A 21,925-nucleotide genomic window follows, 5' to 3' on the forward strand; every position below is an offset into this window, starting at 1 on the left:
CCCCGCCATCTTGGCAATCTGGTGGTAAGGTTATTGTCTAGCTATTAAATCATCACGTTCAAATAAAAGTGGGTTACCTGTGGAAACCTGAGTATTCTTCCCTGTGAGCTACCCCTTAACGTGACATGGTGGAGGCGCCTCGTTGGATCCCCGTCTGTTAATCCTCACACCCTCGCAGACACACGCTAAACAAGGGCACAAAGAAAAAGGGAATGAATGAAGACGGTCCACAAAATCTGGCAGCCCGCTTCGAATAAGGTACAGAAGCTCTAGTGGAAGAAGATAAGCTAAGACAAGGGCCAGAAGGGTAAGGAAGAGACATAGCGAAAACACAATGATAGGTTGTGGAAGAAAAAGGGCTAGCCTGCAGGTTCACAGTTGCTTGAACTGAGTAGGGCAATGTCAAGAGGGGCCTGTAGGACGCTCTAAGAAGGCAACCATAGCGCAACATTTTTAGTTCATAGCAGCACATTATTTTTGTATTATATTGGGTATGGTAAAAGGAAAATTTTCTTATTTAGGTTTCATAGAATAAGTGTATAGTTAGCGCAATTATTTATTTACAATATCTTGATTTCTAGGCCAGTGTCGCGGTCCCTGACCTAAGTGTAGGTCAGGGACTGACCTAGCAAATTCGTGCATTTATGAAGTTTTAGGTTGCAACAACAAAGTGTACTGGTTTACATAATGATTTTATTTATGTTCTAAGAGATGTATGGCAAACAAAGTAATGATTGGAATCTTGTTTTCTTTTTTTTGACCTGGCAATCTTGTTGCGTCTATCGATCAACTGCTACAGCCTTGTTGAAAAGCGAACTAGCCTTATGTCTTGGAGAAGCCGACATCTTCAGATGGGTCCCGCCACGACGGTTCTCCTTACACCCGTGTGCACCCGGAGTCTTTAATAAGTCGAGCTGAAGAAGCATCTCCAGATGGGCTCACGTTAATTAGGAAGAAATATACATGTCCAAGGATAGGTGTGCTAAAAGAGCACGCAAAAGGACACAATATGAAGAAATGAAGCTAAGCGTTGAAGTTTGCCGCTTAGAGAATACAGTGCCAAGAGAAGGCACTACGATGAGATGAAGCCTAGGTGAAGCGTTTCCACTTAGACGATGGTGCCAAAGAAGGGCACAATAAGCAATTTACGTGAATTTTGCTTAATAAGGAAGGCAATAAGATACAGCAAGGTTGAAAGGTGACCCAATGTAACATTTGTGATGTTTTAAAGTACACCCCTATATCTCGCAGGCATTAAGATTAGGACTATATTAAGCTAATATATTGTAATGTGGTGAAGAAATAAAGGACTCGTTCCACCACCTTCATACACCCTATAGCATTTAAGGTTAACATTAGCATATGTAGACTTTATGTATAAGTTTCGCTTTTAGTGATCGGGGCGAACACTTGTTGGAAGGGGGAGATGTCACACCCGTGTTAGTAGTTACGGTGCACACCCAGTAACCAGCACAGTCAGCAAGGTTAGCATAATGAGGTCGCTGACGAATATAAAAGATGCACCGTAGCTCGACTAAATCACCGAACTCTAGGGTCACCCCCAGAGGGAGGTCACTGACTGATCTCTGAGTTAGTCTGGGTACGCCTATTGTGCAACGCAACGTGGAGCAGTAGGTGACCAAGTGCCACACCCTAGATCAGCCCTAACAAAGGAAATAGTGTGGACGAGCAGCATAAGTTGCCGTACCTACTTCCCTACCTTTGTTAGGTACTTAACGACTTTACCGGCCTCGGACACAAGTCTAGGGTTCATTCATCCCCGATAAAACGTCACCCCCCGTGTTCCTCCTGTCAAACCCGGACCACATCATGCTCCCCGCCATCTTGGCAATCTGGGGTAAGGTTATTGTCTAGCTATTAAATCATTACGTTCAAATAAAAGTGGGTTACCTGTGGAAACCTGAGTATCCTTCCCTCTAAGCTACCCCTTAACGTGACAATATAAAACGTGTTTCTGAAATTTATGACAGTTATTTTGACAGTAGTCACGTGACTATCTTGCTAAATTATCTTTTAAAACCACGTGATATTTGTCACTAATGTCAAAAGTGTCAAAATTTGTCTAAGTAAGAATTACAGTTTGACACAGTTTTCGAAACGAGACATGTTTCTGAGATTTATGACAGTTAATTTGACAATTGTAAGGTAATCATCTAGCTAAATAGTGTCCTAGAACCACGTGACAACGGTCACTAACGACAAAACTGTCAAACTGTAAACAAAAGTTGCAATAATCTGGGTTTAGAATAGTGTTCTTGCAGTATTCGATATAAAACGTGTTTCTGAGATTTATGACAGTTATTTTGACAGTAGTCACGTGACTGTCCTGCTAAATTATGCTCTAAAACCACGTGATGTCTGTCACTAATGTCAAAACTTTCAAAATGTGTCTAGAATTTGAAAGAATTACAGTTTCACAGTTTTTCAAATGAGACGTGTTTCTGAGATTTATAACAATTAATTTGACAATTATCACGTGACCATCTAGCTAAATAGTGTCCTAGAATCACGTGACAACGGTCAGTAACGTCAAAACTGTCAAACTGTAATCAAAAGTTGCAATAATCTCGGGTTAGAATTGCTTTCTTGCAGTATTCGATATAAAACGTGTTTTTGAGATTTATGACAGTTATTTTGACAGTAGTCACGTGACTGTTCAGCTAAATTATCCTCTAAAACCACGCGATATCTGTCACTAATGTCAAAATTTTTCTAGAATTTGCAAAAATTACAGTTTTTAAAACGAGATGTGTTTCTTAGATTTGTGACAGTTAATTTGACGATTGTCACGTGACTGTCCAGCTAAATTTAACTCTAAACTCACGTGATTTTCACTAATGTCAAATCTTAGAAAACAATTGATAAAAAAATAAAAATCTTTATTTTTGAAGTATGGTTTATATAGCAAATCGATGTAAAATCAATGGTTAAAATTGTTTGCTATCATTAGAAAACACTCTGTATAATAATGTAAATTTGTTTTTCTTATATAAATTGTTTATTTATTAATATACCGGTTTTTTTAACGATTATTTTACCGCCATTAAATATTTTAACTTGGCAACACTGGTTAGTAGTACCAGTCGTACACTAAACCGTTTTCAATCACTTTGCTTCTCTTGCAATCAAATTTAGTCCAACAAAATGCAAACATTGCTTCCTACGCGTTTAATTCTTAGTTGGTTGTTAGGGCTGGGCATTGTACTACACCAAACCAGTGCCTCTGACGTGCTGGACATTGTCAAAGTGACCAAGGACGTGACCAGGTCCCTAGTTAAAGCCTGGGATCTTGTCAATCAAAATGTCGATTTCGACCACGCGCCCATTCCTATTTTACGCAACATGGAGCAAAATCTGTTTGGGAGATTTGAGAAGATCAACTCCAAGTTGCAGGATTTAGACGGAAGGGGCTACTCTAGAGGTACGAAGCATATTTCAAATGTTAAGTAACGCGCAACTGCTAGGTTGCTTCGCCAAAAGTGTACAGAATAATTGTCGCTCCTTTTCTATTACACGTGAACTGAGCGAGATGGAAATTTTGATTGACGTTCTTTACGAATTTTTAAATTTGTGCTGGTTAGAGGAAAAATCTAAGGAAGTGTAAATAATGAAAGTTGTAGGAAATTTCATCTTCTACAAGATTGTATTAAGGCGTTTTTGCTCACCAGGGTTTCCTTAAGCGGTTAACAAGGCAAGAAGTGACAGGGTGCACCAAACTGCATTTTTTAAAAACTGCTCTTACTCCATTTCGACTGACGGTAACCTCCTTATTTGAGGAGATACAAAAAAGTGTAAATTATAAAAGTTGTAGGAAATTTTATCTTCTACAAGATTAGATTAAGATGTTTTTGCTCACAAGGGCTTTCTTAAGCGGTTAACAAGGCAAGAAGTGACAGGATGCACCAAATTAAGCCACTCACTAAAAACTGTCAAAATTGTCATAATTTCAAGGTCATCGCCGAAACCATGCCAGCTAGAGCAAAATGGACGTCAGATTCGTGTTCTCCAGTTTGAAATTAGTTAAAAAAGTGACTTTGATTAAGCAAAATCCAATATGGCCGCTGTTAGTATAGTATGCCAAAAATCCTAAATTTCACGTACTTTTCCAAAACATTATTTGACATATTCTGTACAGACTCACTATATCACAAAAGAAATCTAATGAATATCAAGTGACGTTGACCGGACCAAACTGAGTTGTACCGTTTGGCCGCCAGACGGCGTCAAAGTTGATTATTTTTTTTCGGATATTTTCATGAATATCCCGAAAACGGTTTGAGTTAAGGGTGTGAAATTTTTACCACGTATATTCCCCGATGAGAGGCAACTTTTACTAAATATGACATTTTTTTGTACAGCGCACCGTTTGACCTTGACAAAATAAAAAACTGAATTTCGGACATATTTTACCCATAAATTTTTTCTCAAAATTTTGGAAAGATTTTCAGTGTTTTTTTATGTTATTGGATAGGAAATTTAATGAGGATTCCAAAAATGTGCTTAAAAATGTGATCAGGTTACTACAAGTCAGTTTTAAGGGCAATTTTGTCGTAGACTGTCCTTTAAACCGTCCTTTTTACAATTTAAACTTTGACAGCAATTTCCTCCCTGACTGTACCAACTATTTTTATATTTTTTAAGTTATTGGATAGGAAATTGAATTCCTAAAATGTGCTCCGGTTACTATAAATGGGTTTTACCGTTAATTTTATCGCAGACTGTCCTTTAAACCGTCATTTTTGCAGTCACGTTTAGTAAACATTCCTAAGCAAATATCTCCCTTCTGAGGCTCTTAAGGATAAAATGTCCCTTAAAGATTTTTGTAGGGAATTAAATTTCCTACAATTTTTGTTCTTTAACGTTTTCCCGAATATTGCCACGTGGCCGAGTTACGGAGAATTGAATTTCCGTAAAAAGAAAGTAAAATTAGTTGTAACTAGGTTAAATTAATTTTATACTTGCATTAGAGCATTTTTGACAGCTGGCTGTCTGTTTATGACTTAGTTTAACTCTATTCTGATTGTGACAACTGTCAAAATCTTTTCCATAAAGCTATAAAACTAGATCAAATACATCAAACAAAGAGATCAGTTTAAACTAGGTTAAAATCATTTTAAACCTCCATCAATGCATTTTTGACAGTTGGCTGTCCGTTTTTAATTTAATTTGACACTAGTTTGATTGTGACAGCTGTCAAAATCCTCTCCATAAAGCTATAAAACTAGAACGATTATATTACAGTAAAATGCGTTTGAACTGAGTTAAATACATTTTATACCTCTACCAGAGTGTATTTGACAGTTGTGACAGTTAGCTGCCTGGTTCTGACTTATTTTCACTTAATTTTTATTATGACAACCGTCAAAATCCACTTCCTAAAGCTATAAAACTCGAACAAATACATCAAACAATGTAGAATCAGTTTGAACTAGATTAAATCCATTTTATACTTCCATCAAGGTATTTTTGACAGTTGTGACAGTTAGCTGCCTGGTTCTGACTTATTTTCACTTAATTTTTATTATGACAACCGTCAAAATCCACTTCATAAAGCTATAAAACTAGAACAAATACATTAAACAATGTAGAATCAGTTTGAACTAGATTAAATCCATTTTATACTTCCATCAAGGTATTTTTGACAGTTGTGACAGTTAGCAGCCTGTTTCTGACTTATTTTCACTTAATTTTTATTATGACAACCGTCAAAATCCACTTCATAAAGCTATAAAACTAGAACAAATACATTAAACAATGTAGTATCAGTTTGAACTAGGTTAAATGCATTTTATACCTCCATCAGTGCATTTTTGTCAGTTGTGACAGTTGATTGTCTTTTTATGACTAAATTTAACGATATTTTGACTGACAACTGTCAAATTCCTCTCCATAAAGCTATAAAACCGGAACAAATACAACAAAGTAAAATAAGTTTCAAATGGGCAATTTTGTCGTTAGACTATCCTTTAAACCGTCATTTTTACAATTTAAACTTTGACAGCAATATCCTCCCTGACTGTACCAAATATTTTATTTTTTTACTTTTTTAGATAGGAAATTAAATGGGGTTTCCTAAATTTTGCTCCGGTCACTATAAGCGGGTTTTAGCGTCAATTTCATCGCAGACTGTCCTTTAAACTGTCATTTTTGCAGTTCAAGCTTTAACTGGGTTTTCCTCCCGGACTGTACAAAATTTTTTAGTTTTTTTCAGTTTATTGGATAGGAAATTTGATAAGAATTCCAAAAATGTGTTTAAAAATGTGAATCGGTCATTGATTTCACTTTTACTGGTGGAACTTTTTCTTCCTGGCGAGGAAAAGTGATATTTTCATTCTTAAAATGTCTTAATCTTCTATGAGAATCGTAGAAAATATTAGTTTTCCTAACACGTGTGCAAAGTAAGCCTTGTACGCACGTTGGCTGGATATGCACCGGGCACCACACAAGTGCGGACCAGACACTTTGCACAAGAGTTAGAAACAATATTTGTTCTACTCCTACAGGGATATTGGTTCTTTGCTTAAAAGTTTAGAGAACGGATGAGTAGGAAATTGCCAACGGTTGAACGAATACAGAATCCTATCCTTTCCGCAACTGGGCGATATATGAAATAGACCAATCACAGGCAATTTTCAGCGTGCGATATGAAATAGACCAATTACAGCTAATATTGAACGTAAACAAAATAATTCTTCTGATTGTCATCCTCAGTGACATACCTTTTGGTAGCTACCTTATCCTATATAGGACTTGAGCTTAGCATAGGCACAGGTCTCGGTGGAGCCTCTCCCCCCGCAGTACTCGTTTTGGAATGCAGCGCATATCCACCTCAGACGAATCACAGGCGCGGAAACCGGAGTCTCCTACTATCCGTTTCCTTGCGGTCTGTCTACGAACGAAGTCAGGGTCCGCAAGGTTTTACGAGTAGAGCTGATATTCTTCCCACACGTCACCCATGTTAGCTTCCTCTACCGTCTGTGGATCTATGGTTGTCAGTATTTTCTCATTAAGATTGTTGGTAACTTTGTTTTTTGTTTCTTCATCTTTAAGTCTTTTGTAATCTATCTTTCGCTGTGGTACATGGGTTTTCACATCGCACATCGGCGCCTGGATAGGTGCATACTCTCTTTACCGATGTCCTATCACGTTTGTTGATGAGTATGTAATCGATCTGATTGCGGATTATGTTGTCTGGGCGATCTCCTGAAGCCTTCCACGTATATAAGCGTCTAGGTGGCAGCTTGTATCATGTGTTTGTTATTTTCATGTTTTCCTCCTGGCAGAATTGGCAAAGACGTTCTCCACGATTATTGCGTAATCCTAGTCCATAAGGTCTCACCAAAGCTTTCAAAACTTTGGCGTTGAAATCACCCATAATCATGTTTATCTCATGATTTTTAACTTATTTGATTACTTGCTTTAATTCTTCGTAAAACGTCTCGATCTCATCTTCTATTGAATCTGTTGTGGGTGCAGACTGGTTTGGCGTATAGTTTAAGTAATATGATTCTGTCTGAGAAAGAGAGAACATTTTATTACAGATCTGGATAAGTTTTCAGTCAGGACTATTCCTACTCCCTTTCTATGATTTCTGTCATTAATTGCTGAATAGTACATGACCCCTCCAGGAACGTGACACACTCGCGTTTCCGCGACACCCAGAAAGTCCATCTTCAGTCTCTTCATTTCCTCTAGTAGGTTGGCCAGTTTTCCGGCCTCATATAAGCTACGCATATTTCAAGTACCAACCCTTCTCTCCTTCCTGGCTTCATTTAACACAGTTCCCCCCGGAGATCCGATTGGGGAACGATTTATAACTCCGGACAGTTTTAGGTTAAATGCATTCATCATAGGATTCCATGTGTTTTATGTGATTCTCTTGGAATGAGTAGTGAAAGTGGTATCCCGTTGCCTTCCTCCACTTTATACAGGAATTTAGTCCTGTATCTTTGTTACGTATGATGGGAGCAGGTGAGGTTGGGTTAGGTTAGTCATTTGGGTAGCATTGATGTACTGATGTTAACGCTACCCTTGATATCCCATATTCATTCGTTCAACCGGTGGCAATTCCCTGCTTATCCGTTCTCTAAAGCAATTAACCAATATCACTGAAGGAGTAGAAAAAACTATTTTTGATATGTTTGTATTAATGAATTTTTGATTAAATGGGTTGCATAGCGATATAATGTAAAACGCATTGGCAAATATCAAAAATGATAACGCAGTCTGTATCGAAATGTAAACAACAAACCGTTTTGATGCAATAATTGTAAATAAGTATGCGGCAAAATCTTTGGTGATATCTGCTTAAATTCGTATCAAATCCGTGAAATTAATCCATAAATTGAAAAAAAATGCAAAGTTATATCAACTGGTTAAATAAATGTGTTGGCAATGTTGCCAAACTGACCAATTCTCCCAATTTGGTTTAAAATGTGTTCGCAAAGTTTCCAAACTGACAAATTTTATGAATTTGATTCGAAATGCGTTTGCCAGGTTGCCAAACTGACACATCCGGCCAGTTTGATTCAAAATGCGTTAGCAAGATTGCCACCTGACACATTCTACCAATTTAGTTCGCAATAGGTTCGCTATGATGCCAAACTGACAAATTCTACTAATTAAGTACGGAATGTGTTAGCAGTGTTGCTAAACTAACAAACCCTACAAATCGGGTTAAAAATGTGTTGACAATGTTGCCCAACTGACAAATTGTACCAATTTGGTACGACATGGGCTCGCAATGTTGTCAAACTGACAAATTGTACCGACTTGGTTCAAAATTATGTGTTTGTAATGATATCAAACTGACCAATTCTCCCAATTTGCTTCAAAATGTAATTGCAATGTTGCCAAAATGACAAATTCTATCAATTTCTTTTGATATGGGTCGCAATGATGCCAAACTGACACATCCTGCCAAGTTTGGTTTAAAATGTGTTTCCGATGTTACCAAACTGACAAATTTCAACCCATCACAAGCTAATACCCCTCCAGTTCGGTGGCCCTGACAAAGCCGCAAAGCTTCCTTGGCCGGGTACCTTGAATATCTAAGGGGTTGCACATTACACTCTTACCCCAAAGCTCTTTTCTGATCGTCGCAAGTGCCGGGCACTGTGTGAGAACGTGTATCGGAGTTTCCTCGTCTTCGAGACTTCCAGACTTCGACTTGTTTCTTGAAAAGAAGCCCATAAAACAACGCGACTGCCGAATGCCTCCGGCCTCCTCCCAAGCAATATCGGATCTTTGCCAGAAGATACGGTCCACAATGACGGTACCGACCGCGCCAGCTAGTCTTACAATAGGTTCGGGGCCTAAGGATCTCTCTGTGGAGAAACGAAGGATCAACCTGTCCGCCTCCTCGTTTCTCCTAACACCGGAGTGCCCTGGAACCCAAGTTAGACGTACCTTGACCCTCCGCGTGAGCGGCAGGAGTGTCTTCTTACACTCCAGCACCAGCGCAGACGTCGTTGAATCAGCTCTTAAGGCAGCCATTGCTGCCTTGCTGTCCGTACAGACAAATATATCCTTCCGGCGTAGCGGTGATTTCAGTTGGTGGTTCAGCGGTCATCAACAGTTCCGGGCGCTCCCTCAACGCCTTCCCCCAGCCCCCGAGATGACCCCACGATTCAGCTGAGTCTGTAATCAGCATATTGAGACCTGCTAGTCTGTGGGCTGCCCTGGCGGCTTCTTTTTGTATAAACAGTAGATCCATCGAAGGATCCTCGGCTGGAGTCCCCACGTTGTATCAAAAGCCCTTTTGCACGTCCAGAGAGCATTGCGGGCCTTCCCGGTTTTGACTGCAAGGTGCTCGTTCCAGATCAGTCTGGAATCTAGAATGACCCCTAGGTATTTGATCTGGAATTTGTACCCCAGAATGTGGCCGAACAGATTTAAGTCGACTGTACTATGTACACTATTTAACTTATTTTCAACTAGTATAGTAGGATCTAGTTCAAGTAGTTGAATTAATTCGAGTAGTTCAACTACTTTACAGAAGTAATTGGTAATTTAAATACTATTTAAAATTATTTGCATTTGATAATTGAATAACATCTGTATTTATATCAAACTGGTTTAGTGAAGAAATTCAGTGAATCACCCTTGAGAAACCAACTTATGAATTAATATTTTAAAAAATATAAAATCCCTGACATCGTTTTCGATCTGTCTATCCTTAACTTCAAATTTCAGATATCTACTTAACAACGACCATTTTGTACAGTTTCCCAGAAAGGGTGCAGCACCAGCTGGGTCTTAACCATCTCCAGGGCTTCATGTCGAAGATCGATAAAAACTTTCGCTGGATGCAAAAGTACGGTATTGAGAGAACCAGCTATGAAACGGTGAAAATGAAGGAATTTGCCAGACAAGTCTTATCGAACGATGCCAGTTCCGTGGTGAACTTGATGGAGCGAATGCACGCTTTTGTGGTGCCTCTAGAAGCAAATATCACTAACTTGGGACCGTTCAGTCTATTGGCCAATGCTATGCAGGTAGTAGTCTTAAAAATATCTATTCTTTTTAAGATTTATTTATTTTTTTTTTGAGCAAATTAAAATTTATAAGGGATGCCAGGGATATTCAGGTAGAGGAAGATTGGTAACTTGACTTTTGATAATAATTTTTAGAATTGTCAGACATTATATTCGATTTTCTTGCGAAGCTAAAGTTGCGGACTGATAGAAGAATAGTATACAGAAAGCTCCAAACAGTTGATTCACCTTGTGTAAAAAGTTAGCCAGAAATACGATAATTTTTGCCCTGTCGTTCGTTATTCGAGAACTAATGCTAAAGAAGGTGTAATCTACATTGAGCAGTTCCAATCAGGTACCAATTGGAAACATTTGTTGCTGCCTAAGCAAACTAGTTGGGAACGCTGCAAAGCTGTCCAACAGATTTCATCTTTGAAGAGCTGGAGACTAAGCTAATTGCTGCTGTTCAAAACGATACTGATACCCCGATGGTGTTGTGAGCGAATTCCAGAAAACCTAAAGTAGGAGCCATAGAGGACACCACACCACGTGATTCACGTGAAAAAAATAACACTGTTGACACTTTTATGGCAGACAGCTAAAACAAGCACCCAAACGTCAAAAATGTCAAAATCCCACTAGTAAAGCTATAAAGTGCATTAGATGAGTCAGTAAGGTTGTTCAATACTGTTATGCAGTTTTATAGCTCTATGAAAGTTAATTTACCCTGTTGCCGCGTGTATAACAGACCCGACTAAGACTGACACCACCAACCAACTGTCAATACTGTCAAAATCTCACTAATAAAGCTATAAAGTGAATTTCAGTTGATTTATACTCTCATTTACAATGATTTGTACGTTTTGCGAACTTAAAAGGTCTATAAAGAAAATTTTGACAGTTAGTACGATTATGACAGACTAGCTTACGTCAGAAATAAACTGTCAAACGTAGGAACTGTCAAAATCCCACTGGTGAAGGGGGTGGGTGCCTTGAACAAAGTGGCAGAGCAGAAGCAGGTAAACCTAGTGTGGATTCCGGCACATATGGAGTTTGCAGCAAACGAGCTGGTCGATGCATTGGCATCGGGTCTTCTGGGAGCCCAATAATTGCCAAACTTTACATAGGATTTAGTAACAGACAGGTTGGGATTGGAATCCCATACAAATGGTTGATGTCAAGGTGTTGCTGGGTCTTAAAAACCCTGGTTGCGGTTCTAACAGGTGTGGCCTAAACATACATTTACATCCACTAGGAGTCTGCCATGGTTGGTCGTCTATCAGGAGGTGGTTTCTTGGAGCCTCCTTCCACTCTGTTGCAGGGAACTGTCTTCCTTGTTGCGGGTCCTAATAGGTCTCTAGTTGGTCTTAAGGCCCTTTACCATTTCTCTTCAGTCTTTAGTCCCCTTTCCCATTAACAGCAATAGAAGCAGACATTTTTTCCTAATGACATGTAGATCAAATGGTCCTTCAGAAAACTTGGAGAGGAAGCTCTACTTATACTAATAGGTTTTGGAAACCACTCTAGTCGGTTTGGGGGAAGCTTTATGCTATTTTGTTGTATATTAGTACGAGCCTTTACGTAATTTTAGTTATAGTATACCAAAACCAGAAAGATGGCTAACTCATCATAACTGCTTCTTGTATGTTAAACGTATTGAAAGCTGATGACGTTCCTATCTTCCTTGTTGCATCAAAAAAAAAACGTTACTAATTAGATCGGCCCATCTACTTTAGGAGACGGAAAGCAACGTGCTGTGCAGTATAAGACAAAGCCCCCAACAAGTTCTGTACAACCTGTACTATGCCACAGCTCTAGTGGAACTGAAAGGCTATACAATGGTCCAGTTTTCCTATTTTCTGCTCAGACTTTACGGGAAAGGTTTTCCTTACACTTCCAAGGGTTTCACAGATTTAACCTTAAATGATTGCAGGAAACTTTACCAGTGAGGTCTGGCAGAGCAGGAAAATATACGAAAAACGCACCAACGAAGTAGTCGAGACAGCTAAAAAAGCCATGCAGAACGCCTCAAGAGAAGTGTGGAAGTGCGATCCGAAGAAACACAAAAAAGGTGAAACCTACCAAGAAATAACCAATTTTTTGCAAGGTTACGTGGAAAATGAGATTAACTTGAACAACCACGGTCTTTGTGGCAGAGACTGCGTCGAGTATACGTTTGCTAAAAGCTATGAAGAACGACCAACATGCAGTGGACACGTTCTTGGTTGCAACTTTATCGACGCGGATATGTGGATTTGCGATGCTGTGAGTGATTTGGTTGTAGTTTAGTACTGCTTAAGTAATAGTCTGAATGTAGAGTGAGAGTGGGAGACGTTACGAGTACATTGAGCACGCGAATGGCAGAGTGTTGGGTAGAAAACTGGGCTGCGCTAGAAATACCACCCCAATGAACAGTTGGTCATATATGTTATTCTGGAGTTGTTCCTACTGCTTTTGCTTGTGCGAGGAACAAGGTCTTCAGTCTGATCGGTACTTCAACATGCGATCTGTTATTTCAGACATACACAACAACAGGTAAAGTATATTATTTTCTGTTTCGTTATGTCACGACGTATGTCGGTGATTGTCTGAATGATTATAGTTGTAGGTTGTACCTTTGAGCATCGATTTCAGTGTTTTTTAGCAATTTGAAGTATTAATTTCAGCATTTTTAAATATCAAATTTAGCAACTTTGAGACGTTTTGTGTTGATTTCAACAGTAATTTCTGATTAATCTATCAACATAACTGGATATTATGCTGATTTTTCATCTAAATTCTCATCGAGTGAAGATTTCATTTTGAAGCGATTTTAAGCATCGATTTAAGAATTCTTAAGCCACTTTATTGTCGATTTCAAGATTTTTAAGCTTTCTTAAACATACATTTCAGCATTTTTAAGCAATTATAGTATTAATTTCAACATTTAAAATGTTTATTTCAGGTGTTAATTAAATTTTTATCATTTTTAAGCAATTTGAAGTATAAATTTCAGCATTTTTTGTCATTTTTAAATATTCAGCATCATCAAGCGACTTTAGACATTGATTTCATCATTTTTAGACAATTTCTGCATTTTGAAGCAATTTGAAGCATCAATTTTAGCATTTTTAAGCGATTTTAAGCCTAAATTTTATCATTTTTTAAGTGTAAATTTTAGCATTTTTTACATTTTATAATTTCATGTTCAGCATTTTTAAATAACGTTGAGCAATAATTTCATCAGTTTTAAACAATTTCAGCAATTTGAAGCATCAATTTCAGCATTTTAAGCGACTATGTGCATCGATTTCAGAATTTTAAGGAGATTTTAAGCATAAATTTCACTTCTAAGCAATATTATCATTGTTCATGCCACTATGATCACCGCTTATCATTTAAGCCACATTCAACATCGATTTTAGCATTTTTTAGCGATATCAGCATTTTTAAACATCAATTTTATTAGTTCAAGGCGCTTTGTGTCGATTTCATAATTTTTAAGCGATTTTAAGAATCAATTTCATAATTTTTATGCGACTTTGAGCATCGATTTCAGTGTTTTTCATCAACTGCATCATTTTTAAGCGATTTTAAGCATCAATTTTAACATTTTGAAGCCCCTTTAGTTGTCGATCTTAGCATTTTTAAGCATCAATTTCTACATTTTTAAGCAATATCAATCATCAATTTCAACATGATTGTTGTACATTTTATAAAAAAAAATACCGAATATGAATCTTATAGATATTTGCGTCTACTTTATTTCTAGATAATCCATCAGTATACAGGGTGTCCCAAATTTGAGCAACAAAGCAAACTTATAATTTTTTATTGGATTTTTGGAATCTACGTCAAAATCTATGCCTACTTGATGTAAAATGTTTGTATCGATATTCAATTGTTTTTGCTCTAGCAGCCTTACTTTGACCACTCTCCTTGAAAGCAGAAATTTGCAATTTGAGCGAAATTTTTGTGCACTTTCCCAAAAAATCGTCCATAACTCGCTTATTTGAAACACTCTTATAAAACCACCGTATAACAAAAGAAAGCTAATGAACGGGGCTCTCAGGTGACCTTGAGCGGACACGGCTAAATGGTCCCGTTTAGCCGCAAGAGGGCGTCAAAGTTGACTTTCGTTTTTTGCAGTATTTGCTCAATATCTCAGGAACGTTTCAGGTTAGAGGTCTGAAATTACCACAAATGCACCTCGATGGGATGCAACTTTTACCTTCTATACACTTTTTTGGTACCATGCACTGTTTTACCTTGAAAAATTAAAAACTACAATTGTCAAGAAATTTCAAGTGAACATTTTTTATTTTCAAAATTAACCTGTACTGTACAAAAATGTAAAAAACTAATTATTTTTTAATTTTCTGATTTTCTAATTTTTCCGGAAAATTACCGAACATTTTCTGGAGAAATTTCCATAAATTTAATTTTTCGGAAATTTAACATGTCGATTTTATTATTTTTAAGCGATTTATATTATTAAATTCAGCATTTTTAAGCAATACCAAGCATTGATTTCAGCATTTTTAAGCAACAGTATGTGTCAATTTTAACATTTTTGTCTTTCTTAAATGTCAATTTCAGCATTTTCTAGTCATTTTGAGCATTAATTTCAGCATTCTTAAGCGATCTTAAATATCAATCAAAATTTTGCATTTTAAAAGCGCTTTGGGTTGATTTCAGCATTTTTAAGCGATTTCAAGCATTAGTTTAATCATTTTTTAGCGACTGTGTCAATTTTAGCATTTTTGATATATTTTAATGTCAATTTCATTATTTTCAGCCCATTTGAGTATCGATTTCAGCATTTTTAAGCTAAAATTTAATCATCAATTTTAGTATTTTCAAGACGCTTTAAGTGTCGATTGCATCATTTTTAAGCAACAGTGTGTGTCAATTTTAACATTTTTGTCATTCTTAAATGTCAATTTCAGCATTTGCTAGTCATTTTGAGCATCGAATATAACATTTTTAAACAATTTAACCATCAATTTTAAATATCATTCTTTAATTTCAGCATTTTTCAGCGTTACTGTTGTTTTAATATTTTTGACTTTCTTAAATGATAATTTCAGCATTTTCAAGCGACTTTGAGCATCGATTTCAGGATTTTTAAGCAATGGAATATAATAATATAAATAAATAATATTGACAAAGTGTCCATGGACAGCGCATTGATTTCACATTTACTAGTGGCCAGGGATGTAAAATTTCCGAAAAATTTAATTTATGGAAATTTTTTCAGAAAATTTTAGGTAATTTTCCGGAAACATTGAAAAATCTGAAAATTCAAAAATAATTGTTTATTTACTTTTTTGTACTATTAACTTGAAGGTATTCAGGCAGTTGAAGTTAATTTTGAAAATAAAAAATGTTCACTTGAAATTTTTTGACAATTCTAGTATTTAATTTTTCAAGGTCAAACGGTGCATGGTACCAAAAAATTGTATTGACGCCATCTAGCGGCTAAACGGAGCAACTTATCCGTGCCCGCTCAACGTCACGTGATAGCCCCGTTCATTAGCTTTCTTTTGTTATACGGTGGTTTTATACAGGGTGTTTCAAATAAGCGAGTTTTGGACGATTTTCAGGAAAAGTGCACCAAAATTTCGCTCAAATTCGGAATTTCTGCTTTCGAGGAGGGTGGTCAAAGTAAGGCTGCTAGAGCATAAACAATTGAATATCGATACAAACATTTTACATCAAGCAGGCCTAGAATTTGACGTAGATTCCAAAAATCTAATAAAAAATTATAAGTTTTGGTGTTGTTGTTTGTTGTTGATAATGAAAATTAAACAAGTTACAAGGATTTTAAAAATACATTGAATCACCCTGTAAACTACTCCATTGTATTGCTAATAACTGTGCTTCAATATACCAATTTGCAGCCCTTGAAATTCTCTTTTGACCACCGTGTATCGTTTTTACCTAAAGCGTCGAATAAGTGAGTTATTTACTGTTAAAACTGACTTGTTTGATTTTGACAGTTTTTACTGTGACAGCCCATAACTCTGTTATTTTGACAGTTACAGGGTGGTTCAATATACCAATTTGTAGCCCTTGAAATTGTCTTTTGATCACCCTGTATACCAAATATAGTTAAGATTAAAGCTTTTATACCGGAAATGTGTGGTCCAGAAGGCAAAAATTTATAAATAATTTTTTTTTTAATTCGTATTATTTTATTTAACTTAAGCTATGCTGAAAGTACGAAATTTTTATTTAAGCATAAAGTAATTTTCCGGTAAATTTCCAAAAATATAAATTTTCCGACTCCAAAGTCACCGCTTTTACATTGGCACTTTTACCGCTGGGAAGAAAAATTTTAATAACAGTAACAAATCACTGAATTTAACTAGAAAACCAGTAGAGGTGTAAAACTGATTTGAAACCTTTTAGAGTGGTAACTGGTCTGCGTTTCGTCAAAAAGAACCGCGTCATCCACCTACAGATCCAAGAAGGCAAGCTGCTCCCTCGCATGATCATCAATGCCACCACTCTTAACTGGAAGGAACCAGAGGACTATAAAATCGATGACGGAAAAATGTTTGACGGCCAGGACTATCACACTCTCACTTGGAAGAATCGCAAGATGGATTTGGACGACTTGGAGGCTGATGATGGATACGTCCTAACTGGTATGAAGAGTTGTTTTAAGGTATTAGTGCATTGGATACTTTTGTATCGCAAGTTATACAAAGAAACTCAAATCAAACTCATATGTGTTTAGTACAATCCATATCTTGAATGAGTCTAATAACGGGTTCTACCGCGATTGGTCCTGCCTGAACCGGTTAAGGAAAGTCCACGTTCTACTCGGCAAATTAAAACCGAGAATACAGAGTGCTGAATCAGATCAGATGGTGTGTGTCGCCAGCAGTCTTCAGCACAGAAACTACAGTCAAGAGCTGTAGACCCAAGTTTTCCAAGGGTTTTTCTAGGTCTAGGTTTTGCTATAGCCAAACAGCATATATCACGTGGTTTTCCGGAGGGAATACGTCCCGGGCAGGACGGAAGAAACTATAGTTGGTAAAGTCGGAGAGAGAGACCCGGAGAAATCAGATGTAGAACACCTCTATTTCTCTTGCTCTGGCTGGAATGCGTGGGGTTTACTGCGCAGACTGAGTCAAGCCAGTAGAGGACAGCAATCGAACACACGGTATCTACAAAAAGAGCCCTAACAGCTATTTCTGTACCAAGGGCGTTAGAGAGAACATCCTGAAGGCCGAAACAACCCGAGGGCCTATGGCTTGATGGACATTATACTTAGAAGGGTTAAAAGGGGCTCTGGGTGGGGGTAAGGGGGACTACGTGGTGACAACCGATTGCTGGCAATTGAACTGCTTCAGAGGCTCAGTCTACACAAAATTGCGGAAACGATCAGGAAGAGTATAAGGATAATGACGAGGCAGGGATACAGGGTGCGGCTGTCATGAGGAAATAAGGATAACGAAGGTATCCGACTGGCAGACCAAGCCCGACTTCTCAAGAGCAGACTGTGGGGGCGGAAGGATATACTGAAAGAGAAGAGTGATTGGGTGACGAGCGAATGGCAAAGGAAATGGAACAATTCTGAAAAGGGGAGGTATGTGTAAGGAGGTGGGGAAGTGTCTTTCCTAGACAATCAGTTGCTGACTGGGCATGGCAACCTGTCTGCTTACGTGCAGAGATTAGGGATCAGGGAGAATGTTAGGGACGAGTGTGTGATTGGGGACAGAGAGAGCGAGGGGGGAATTGCGAGCGAATGGGGTGACCTGGTAGGGATTAAGTTTGAGGAGAGAGAACTTATGGGAGGAAAAACACATAATGGCCACTTAAAAATAATTTTAGTTTAGTTAGATTTAGCTAAGAGCTTACAGTAGGCTAAGAGTCATAGGAAATAAAGATTCATTTCCCCGCGGAGGTTGTAGGAGTTCTCTTCTCTTTTCATTAGATAGATCGGCTCAGGAACAAGTTTAAGCCCCATACAGGGGTTGGGTAACTTCCTTTTCTAGGTATGTCTTAAAAGCTGATTCAACGAGGTCTGCGCTGGTGCTGGAATGTAAGAAGATACTTTTGTCGCTCACGCGGATGGCCTAGGTACATCTAACTTAGGTTCCAGGGCACACCGGTGTTAGGGGAAACGAGGAAGCGGAGGTGTTGGCGGTCCTTAGAGCTCCAAAGAGAGACTCGTAGGATCCGAACCTCTTGTTGGACTAGCCGGCGTTGTTAAATCTGCCATTGCGGACCGTATATTCTGGCTAAGATCCGATGTCTCATGGACCCACAGTATATAGACTCCCGTTGCACCCCATCTATCCTTCTCCAAACTTCCCACTTTACCTCTCCCTCTCCTTTGCTTTATTTTCTCTCTTGTTCATCCCTACATCTCGCCGCCGCCAAGACCATCAGGTTACAAGGCAAAACACCCGAAGATATTAGTAGCCACGGTTCGGTAGCATATTGCCGCAGCCTGCAGACTTTATCACAAAGGCTCAAATCTAGACATCCTCATATCAGAGCGGCATCCGAAATGACTGATGAATACATTAAAAAGAAATGGACGGAAAAAAAGCTACCTACAACCGAATTTCACTACAGTCAAGTAATAACGAACTTCAATGGCTCACTCCTCCCTCGTTCCTCCTCCACTTGGTCAAAGCTGAATTGAATACGAACAGAACCGGGAAGATCACCGGGACAATAATCCGCCATATCGGTTAAGATTGCCCAAAGCGGCAACCTACAGAACTTTGCAGAATGCTCTCAAGGCGCAATCGATTGGCTGTACAGCCTGGACATTATGTATATGTATAGTTTAGGGAGGATTTGTGCTACGAAAAGTTTCTTTATTAGCTGTCCATATAGCTTTCTTTTATCGTATTGTAGAGAATCCATACGCAAAATAAATAAATAACCCGATCTGAGATAATTGTACTGAATGCCCTGTATACAAAAGTAGTGGGCAACTCCCCGTCTAGTAAACATAGCAGGGCAGCAATTGTTCAACAACTTACAGACAAAAGTATCCAGTGTACTTTTGGTAGATAATTTAATATTTTTAACGTCACTATTTTAGGTGTGCGTTTTAAAGAGATAGGAACCCACTTAAACTTCGAAATTTACATCACCAAATTTGACTTTGCTACTGGGAAACTGAAACCCGAGTATAGCAAATGGAAGGACAACTCTAATACGGACGTTGGTGTTTCCAAAAACCTCAGGTAAAGTATTATTATATATTATATTATTTCTACTTAACCCTCATACTGTTTACGTTCTGGAACGCCGTAGTTCAGCTGTTTGTGAAAGAGAGGGACATGTCATAGTTTCAAGTATAAGAGAGAATGCTAATTTCAAAAGAATATTTCCGAATCCCCTCGAAACCATAAAAGCTTCTATACAGTTATGCTTGCTGGATAGTTAGTTGTTGCCACAGTTAGTTGAACAGCCAAGACCGTAAGCTAGAAGACATAAAGGACAAATCAACGAGCAAGAACAAAAACTGGATTGTGTGATTAATGAACTGATAAGCGAGATGGAAAACAGAATGAAAAACTTGGAGGAAAAGTGACAAACGTCATTGAAAATGTTACAGGAAGAATAGTGGAAGAAACTGTCAGAAACTTCTTCTTGTTTTTCTTGTTGTGGTCGTTCTTCTTCATTTTGTTTTTCTCGTTGTCGTCGTTTTTCTTCCTCTTGTTTTTTGCCTTGCCATCGTGCTCCTTCCTCAAATCTTATTCTGGTTATGCGGCCTTTGTAACAATATAAATCGATAGTTATTTAAGGATATGTAGATTTTAGGCTCACAGGACTGACATCACCACAATAACTTTATTAAAATAAATTAAAGAACATAATAATAACACGTAACCATTCTCAAAACATTAATTCGAGAAAAACCAACCAAAACATCAAAATACAACTGTCACCCGTGAAAAACATTAGGTTTTTTACTTTTATGTCATTCTTTCAGTCAAAATTGTTGCTAATTTCTACAGGATATATCGTTATTTTGTCATCATCTTTATTATACTGGATAATAATTAAATCGTCATTCTAATGGACATTTAATGAATGCTGAATTTTACAGAAAGGAAGTGAAGTTGGATCACCCTGATGTACCCACAAGAACAACGTTTCCCTCGATCCCCAGGTCTCAATCGAACCAATACATAAAGTTCACTCATTCGGACATGGATAGAGACGCTGCGCAGACGACAGTGCCGTTTTTCGATGCGCAGAAGGTCAGATTACCTAAAGAAAATTTCAAATTTAATTTAAAAAAACTGAAATGCTTTAGGTGAAGTCATTGGAAGCGGTGCCCTTAACCGGAGCAGGAATCTTCCACAAGGGAAGGCAGTTCTTTGGCGGTTTTATAGCTCCAAAAATCATTACGTACAACGTTATCAAGTACCTGACTGCGGTTTTTCCCACTGAAGACGTCAATTGATTTTACTTTGTAAGAATTACACTTAATGTGTGTTTGCAGAGATGCTGCACAAGACACTGTATTTTATAAATGTAAATGTAAGAATCAACTTTTAACACGTTTTTCTGGATGTTATAACACTAACCTTAATTGCTCTACAACGACAGTACAACTGGGGATCCTACCGACTGCGCCAATTTTGTTCTTATTAATGCAACTTCTGTTTTAAAAAAACTTTTATTTTATTAAAAACAACCGAAATTTAATTTATTTTCCTAACCTAACCAAACAGGATATCTTAATGCTGCTGTATAAATAGAAAAATAAATGCTAAGTTAACAAAGCTGTTCTAAGGATGTCCAATTAACATTGAATTATCGGAAATGGCCAAATATATATACACACACCTAACATATCCCAGACATATTCAATCGGATTGATGTCTGGAGAACATGTCGGCCACGCCATTGTTCTTATTCCGACGACATTCAAAAAGTCGGAGACACAACGAGCCTTGTGAGGGCGGGCATTGTCGTGCATTAGCAAAAAGCTTTCTCCGATATGGGGGGCGAATGGTACGACATGCTCTTGCAGAACATCGCGAATGTGTCCATCTGCATTTAAAGCTCCATTAACAACCACCAACTATGTTCGTGCCCCTAAGCATATTCCACCCCAGACCATCACTGAGCCTCCACCATAGGAGACAGTGGGAATAAAATTAAATTGTTCATCTTGTTCTACTCGGCGGCGATGTAACCTTTCCCTGCCCTCGATGGAATTAACGCAAAATCGACTCTCATCTGTGAACAAAACATTGTCTCACAATTTTCGTGCTGCCTAGCAAAGCCTAGTCTGGCCACATGATGGCGTCGCTGCAGTAATGAAGCTTTCTTGGTTCTATAGGCTTTCAAACCAACTTCCTTAAACTTTCTGCTAATGGTCCGAGCACTTGCTCTTCTTCCAGTTCGCTTCTTGCGGTACTGTTTTACGCCTATTCAATAATGTTTGCAAGACTATGAAT

General features: G+C 38.0%; 1 protein-coding gene across 1 annotated transcript; it reads left to right on the top strand.

Annotated features, from left to right (window-relative positions):
* Positions 1–3,107: 3,107 nt before the first annotated feature.
* Positions 3,108–21,162, top strand: LOC145734637 (uncharacterized). The gene is made up of 9 exons (XM_081988116.1): positions 3,108–3,442; positions 10,216–10,517; positions 12,233–12,377; positions 12,430–12,761; positions 12,814–13,031; positions 16,890–17,128; positions 19,549–19,693; positions 20,563–20,716; positions 20,773–21,162. The coding sequence occupies exons 1-9, from the start codon at positions 3,166–3,168 to the stop codon at positions 20,920–20,922; spliced, it is 1,962 nt and encodes a 653-aa protein (XP_081844242.1). The 5' UTR covers positions 3,108–3,165; the 3' UTR covers positions 20,923–21,162.
* The last annotated feature ends 763 nt before the right edge of the window (positions 21,163–21,925 follow it).

The sequence above is a fragment of the Ips typographus genome, linkage group LG10, assembly GCF_016097725.1.
Source record: "Ips typographus isolate SLU linkage group LG10, UJ_Ityp_2.0, whole genome shotgun sequence".
In the NCBI taxonomy this organism is placed as follows: Eukaryota; Metazoa; Arthropoda; class Insecta; order Coleoptera; family Curculionidae; genus Ips; species Ips typographus.